The 6,745-nt window shown below is 43.5% G+C and overlaps 1 protein-coding gene across 1 annotated transcript; it reads right to left on the bottom strand.

Moving 5' to 3' along the window:
* Positions 1 to 1,349: 1,349 nt before the first annotated feature.
* On the bottom strand, positions 1,350 to 4,002 carry pou4f3 (POU class 4 homeobox 3). The gene is made up of 2 exons (XM_047607219.1): positions 3,731 to 4,002; positions 1,350 to 3,370 (listed from the first exon to the last, which is right to left on the bottom strand). Exons 1-2 carry the CDS (start codon positions 3,851 to 3,853, stop codon positions 2,429 to 2,431), a joined length of 1,065 nt encoding a protein of 354 aa, XP_047463175.1. The 5' UTR covers positions 3,854 to 4,002; the 3' UTR covers positions 1,350 to 2,428.
* Positions 4,003 to 6,745: the final 2,743 nt, after the last annotated feature.

Genomic DNA, 6,745 nt, shown 5'->3' with positions numbered 1-6,745 from the left:
TATACCTTTGAGCTGCTGCTGCTGAATAATTGAAGCGCCCTCAGTTGCCACATGCTGCTAATGCTCAGCAGCCTTCAGCTCAACTTACCACATAGCTGGACGTTATGATATCAATACTGGTATTACAAGGATCAATTATTCACACTGAGAGGCTCCTGTCTGTACCTGAGGACGAGAAACGCCTCATTCAGCGCAGCGACTTCTTTTGTTATTATTAGAGATATTTTTTAATGATCTAAAATATGTCACTCTAACAATTAACGTTTTTTTAATTTTATTTTGCCTTCGGCCTATTTGACATAAATTACAGAGCAGGATTAATCACCTCTCATCTTCAAAGAGAATATTAATCAAGAGCCACAAACGTTTCCGCGTATCTGCGAAGTTTTGATGGCTGAAACAACCGGCCGAGTCTCACAGGGAAAAACCACACAACCGCAGGCCATGTTCACTGAATCAGACGGAGTTTTTATTATTGCTATTATTATTATTTTAATTATTTTAATAATTCCTTATTTTGATTCCTTCATTTATTTTATTTTTAGCAGTGTTTTATTATGAGAAAGTGCCCGTTGGTCTTAGCGGATAATGGAAAAAATAGGAATTTAGAGAACTCGACTTCGGGTCAGTTTAAACCAACATGAATATACGGAAAGTCATTCATAATAATAATAATAATAATAATAATAATAATAATAATAATAATAATAATAATAATAATAACAGTTTGGTTTGGTTTTTCAATGCGTAAAGTTGTGCGCTTTTACGCAAATACATAAAATACATTTAAATAAGTGAAATAACATCTAATAAGAGAAATTAAAAGATAAAATACTTACTTGGCCAAATAAGAGAGGGGGAAGCAGAGACACACACAGAGACAGAGAGAGAAAAAATCATACTTCCGTCTTCCCTGAGTCAACCTGTGGTGCATCCAGAATCCCCCCAGAGTCTCCAGACTTCTGCTCCCAGCTCCTCCACATTACTTCGTTTTATACCAATAGGCTGTATAATTAATATTGCATCGTCATTACTTAATAATTTCAAACCTCATGCGCGACATAACCCGGTGACATGACGGCATCCATAATTAAAACCGCAGTAATTAGTGAGAAAGGGGCCATTAGCAGCAGCGTGTAGAGGACACACGTTTTGCGCTCCACGGTGTGACAATCCCTGCGAAAAAATGGAGGCCCCTCGTTTTTCTGCGCCTGTATCATACACGACAATACATATTTAATCCCGGCAGAGGTCTGGGGATTCATGAATAAAACAGCCGTTCGAGCTGCTATAAAAAAGAAAATACAGTTTACCAAGAATTTGTTATATTTGTTTATTTTATCGTCCGTTTAATTCAAGGAATTTTAACTCCGCATTCCTGAGCTTTGCGCCGAGATTAATGATGGTAATACGATTTAATGAAGCACAAAAATAAAGTCTTTAGAACTTTTAGAAAATAAACAATAATTTATTAAGTTTAAACTTCACACATTTTTTTTTCAAGTGAAATAAATAGTGAGGGAAAAAAATAAATACTTAGTAGGTGATGTAGGCCTTATATACTGTATACAGCCGAGCTATATAATAAATATATACAGCTCCAAAACATGTTCACATCAAAATACTAAAATATAGCAGCAGCCAAAGCCACACGGGTGTGCCTCATATAAGACGGTGCCATTTCCATTATTATAATTATTATTCATATTTTTTTAAATAATTAAAGATAAACAGACTCGGAGTGTCACATTTTGTGAAAGCTTTTGTGCGTAAATGACGAATTACAGAGTTCACGGGGAGCGCAGATTCAATTAAAAAAAATGGTGTTTTAAAAAGTGAGTTTTACATCCTTGGACTCCACTACATACTCCACATGTGAATTTAAAATAAAACTGAACAGGTGGACATAGATGATCGTGTTGGGATGTGGAGGATAAACTCTGGTCTCAACCAAAGGGGAAAAAAATCTATTATTTTTCTTCTTCTTCACAAAACCGTGACTTAATTCTCCTCTGCCTTCGTACGGCATCAGATTATCACCACTGACAAGTATACAACACATAAATTTAGCCTTTAAACTCCACATTATGGTGTTAAAAAATGACTTAATATCCCTGAATGTGACAAATTGTCAGGGCGGATTTACTGAACGTCCATACAGTGTGTGCAAGAAACATGATCGACAACATCAAAATCCTCTTCCTTCACAGATCAACAACACATTTAGAAGTCCAATATGACGAAATCGAAAAAGTGCAACAATGAAGAGTGAAAAAAAAAAAAAAAACACAACTGGAACCTTTTTGGAGACGATCCCAGATGAGACGTGAGGATCTGTTGATAAATCCCTGTTAGTTAGGCTACTTAGGCTATTATTAATCACTCGATCAAAAATGTAGTAGGCTATTTTATTCATGACGCGTGGAAGTCAGTGTACCGCAGAGTATTTCATTCGTTTCTGTTTTTGCCGCTGGTTGCAGAACCACACTCGAACCACGTTCTTTTTCAGGTCCAGTTTTTCGGCGATGGCCGCGATTTTTTCCGAGGAGGGTCGGGGCTGGATGGCAAAGTAAGCCTCCAAAGAGCGCTTCTCTGGCGCGGCGATGGAGGTGCGCTTTCTTTTCCTCTCGTTCCCGTTGAAAAGGTCCGGCTTGCTGCTTTTCTCCCGGTGCGCAGCCTCGGCTTCCTCCAGCCAGGCCTGGAGAACCGGCTTCAGCGCTATCATGTTGTTGTGGGACAAGGTGAGGGACTCGAACCTGCAGATGGTGCTCTGGCTCAAGGACCCCACGCCAGGGATCTTGAGGTTGGCCAGCGCCGACCCGACGTCCGCTTGGGTCACCCCGAGTTTGATCCTTCTCTGTTTGAACCGCTCCGCGAAGGCTTCGAGCTCCCTGGGATCCGACTCCACGTCACTGACGCACGCCATGCCGCCGTGCATGGACAGGGAGTGAGGGTGGGCCATGTTGGCCATCGCCTGGTGCAGCTGGCCCATGGTCTGCAGGTGGTGGTGAGGGTGCTGGTGGTGGTGCGCAGTCGTGGTCATCCCTGGAGGCTCCGGAGCACCCATCCCGGACACGGCCAGGCTGGTGGAGAGGTGGTCCAGGAGGTCCCCGGCCTCCAGGGTCTGTCCGAGGTGGTGGTGGTGATGGTGGTGGTGGGAGGCGATGGTGGAGGGGACGTGGGAGATGGGCACGGTGGTGGAGGACGAAGAGGAGGCTGAAGTGCAGGGGACACTGCTCATGGTATGGTAAGTCACGTCTGGTTTGAACGGGTGACTCTTGCCGTGAGAGACAATGCTGTCAGCAGCCGCCAGAGCCTCTGCCCGTGCCAGCAGGCTCTCATCAAAGCCTCCGAATATATTGCCCTGCAGCTGCAAGCAAGAGTGCGCATACTGGAGTCAGTGGGGAATTCTGTCAAGCAGCTCTCAGGATCTAAAAAACATTTTCCAAAGGCAAGCAGCTCTGAGGAGAGGAGAGAACCCTCCTCAAAGCGCAGGTCATAAAAATTAATATGATAGCAAGAGCATTGCTTGAACAGACATGTGGGTGAGGAGGGAGGGGGGGGGAGAGGGGTTGGGAGGGGGGGGACACAGACAGAGGGAGGGAGAGAGGGAGAGAGATAGCGGATAGAACAAAGTCCTGTCAAATCAACTTTACAGACATTTCCAGGGCTGTTTTTTCCCTCCTCTCACCCAGCATCCTCCAGCCGGTCTCCCCTGACCTGAACGTACCTGCGGGGCGGGCAGACAGACTCTGCGCATGCCCTCCGAGCCCGAGTGCAGGCCGGGATACTTGGGCTCGTGCAGGGCCGAGTGCATGGAGAAGTGCTGCTTGCCGTTCATGGTCATCATCATCCTCCTCCCTGCGAGCACCGCGCGACCAGTGTGGCCCCTGGCATGAAGGCCGGGTGGCGGACAGCTGCAGAGCTCCTTTGGTCTCCGTCACCAGACTGAGCTGTTAACCTCGGCCGCGCCTCCCGGCTTCCCTCTTCCTCCCCTCCTCCTCCTCCTCCTCCTCTTCTCCTCCTCCTCCTCCTCTTTCAGCCTCCCTCCCTCCCTCCTCCTTCCCTCCCACCAGCTCCTCCGCTCAACTTACAAGTAGCAAAACTGTGGCCTCTGTGCGCAAGCGTGCAAAAATATTCTCATCCACAGTTTCTACATTATTCTAAAAAAGTGCCCCTAAAGGATATTTATTTATTTATTTGTTAGTCTTATGTTTCTATTTAGTTGTTTCAACCCAAAGTGACAAAGCTGCGCACAGGTAAACTGCGCCAGTGTTTTCAGCACCATGGACAGCGCACGGCAGTTAACAGACTGGATGGAGAACAGAAAACAGAAAACAGTTCCGTGTCCCGAACACGCTTCAGACCGGATCACCCCGGTGACCAGCTGACCCGGACCTGGCCTGGTCCTGGTCTCCTGCCATGTGGACGCCCATCCTCAGACTTCTCAAGTGGCCGCCTGGTTAAAACTCATGAAGCCGAGGTGGACCGTCCGAAAGAGGAGCCAGTCGGGCCGAGGCCGACCGATGACACAGCGGGTCCATCCGATCCCGCTGGCCTCCTCTCCGGTTTCCCAGACTCTGAATTATTTAGCCTGGAGGTGGCAGGCATCCATTACCACGCTGGCATGTTCTTATTCATTACACAGATTAAAACGGACGAGCTCTTTTCTCACCACGCGAACCTGTTGCAGCCAAACTTTTAGACTTTGGATGGAGGAGATAGAGATGGAGATAACTTTAAAGTTCCTCTTTCGGATTTTTTTGCTTTGAAGTTTCTCTATGAAAAGCACTTATTTACATCCTCCTACCTCCTCCTAGTCTGTGTGTGTCCACACATTTTCAAAAAGACCAACCTCGCTGTATGTACAGGCTTCAAGTTTCCTCATCATACTGGTTCAGGACCGGCCTCCACCTTGATGTCACCAACGATGCCTCCAGCTACTCCCCTCAAACTCAGATTTTAGTCGATCTCAGAGAATCTTTTAAGTTTCGACAGAAGAACAGGGAGACTCCTTCAAGCTTCAAGCTTTGAACATGAATGCAGCCTTTAAAAAGTCTGATTTTGCTCTTTAATCAGGGAATTCTCTTACTGACTAAACCTTAGATTTTTTTCTAACTGATGAGAGTGTGTGAGATGTAACCACATTCCATCAATTACTTAATTGTTTTTAGGATGAACTGTCTTATTTTTTTAAAAAAACAAAACAAGATTAGACGTGAGGAGCTGTCTGTGCTTATAATGTCACCACTGTTAATAATTCAGTGGCCATTGTTTACAGCTTCATCATCCCTGCGCTTTCTCTTAAGCCGGTGACATCTTTTATGAAGAGCGTTGTCATAATTTGTGGCCAGATGTGACAGCGCACCCCATCCTCACCCTCACCCCCATCTGGCCAGCATACAGCTGCAGCTTTCACACCAGATGACCTGACTGCTGTCACTACATTCACTGTGACGGAACTTCAATAAAAACTCAAGTTAGCTACTAATCAGCTCCTATTTGTGTAGAAAGAGTCTGTTTGTTTATACGTGTAACAATTTAATTTGGCTTTTCATTATATCTGGTACGTTGGGAGCTAGTGAATTTGGAGCCCATCATCCACAATATCTATATGAATGAATGAATGAATGAATGAATTCCAGGTCCACAAGTTTCCCAGCAGAACATTAAATTGTCACAAGATGATTTATTTACTGGTTATTTACTTTTTTTTTCTTTTGCTTTATTTCATGTAAGTGGTCATAATGTTGTGGCTGATCTAACAGAGTATGTCCCATTCTCCCCAAATGAAAATTCTTTTAGGCTTAAATCATTTGCTGTAATTCAGAGACTGTATCTCAGCTTCTATCCACAGAAGTGACTGATAGTTTTACAGTATATTTGCCCCAAACTGAAATTTATTCGCTGTAAAATTATATAACTTTTGATCTTGTGTTAAAGTTTAGAAACATCGTTACCGTTTAACATTTCTGAATGACATTAACTGGTTTCTCTTCTCTTTGTTCTGGTAACCAGGTCACTACGGGACGGGATGGGCCCGGTTTAAAACCCCTTCCTCCCGGGGGAGAGCTGGAAGTTCTTGCATTAAGCTAAACAGATTCTGAGTGTTTTCACTTGACTTCCTAAAGTAAGAAACACTGATGCATTATTCAAATTAAAAAAAAAAGAAAGAAAGAAAAAAGAAAGAGTCTCTAGTCGTGATTAAACTGGATTTGTTCGGGGGCTTGTCCACGACCACGATGTCATTCGTTATTATTAGGAACAGGAAATATGATGAGTATTATAGTGAGTTTTGGTATTTAAATGCTCCTCTTGTCTTTTTCTGTAACTTACATAGTGGAAAGTTTAACCAGCTGTTCCTCATTTGTTCAGATATGGCTTCTGATTGGCTGCAGGGAGTGTCCATTAACGCCACCACCTGACCCACCTGTCAGTGACATGAATTCACATCAAAGAAAGGTCAGAAATAATGAAGATTTGCTTTTCCTGATGCTGGTTTTAAAGTTTTTAAAGGTTAGAATGTGGAAGGATGAAGAGGAGGAAATAAAAATATGTAAAGACATCACACATTTTAAAAACAATAAATAAGATAGATACTTTGTTTTGTGTCTGTGTAATAACCTGATATAAAGGAAGCAGAAGAAACGATTAGCTTCATCCTGCTCCTTCTTAAACTAGATTATTATGTATATTATTTTATATTTATTTTTTTTATTAACTCGTACTTATGTGTGTTTATGTG

Source organism: Mugil cephalus, chromosome 15, assembly GCF_022458985.1.
Source record: "Mugil cephalus isolate CIBA_MC_2020 chromosome 15, CIBA_Mcephalus_1.1, whole genome shotgun sequence".
NCBI classification, from domain to species: Eukaryota; Metazoa; Chordata; class Actinopteri; order Mugiliformes; family Mugilidae; genus Mugil; species Mugil cephalus.
This window is presented reverse-complemented; position numbering and strand designations above follow the sequence as displayed.

What these genes read in the sequence shown, in the direction of transcription:
- pou4f3 (XM_047607219.1), bottom strand. Translation starts at nt 3,853, where the DNA reads ATGATGATGACCATGAACGGCAAGCAGCACTTCTCCATGCACTCGGCC. An exon ending in TCTGTCTGCCCGCCCCGCAG is followed by an intron (nt 3,371 to 3,730) that starts GTACGTTCAGGT and finishes TCTTGCTTGCAG; the next exon opens with CTGCAGGGCAATATATTCGG.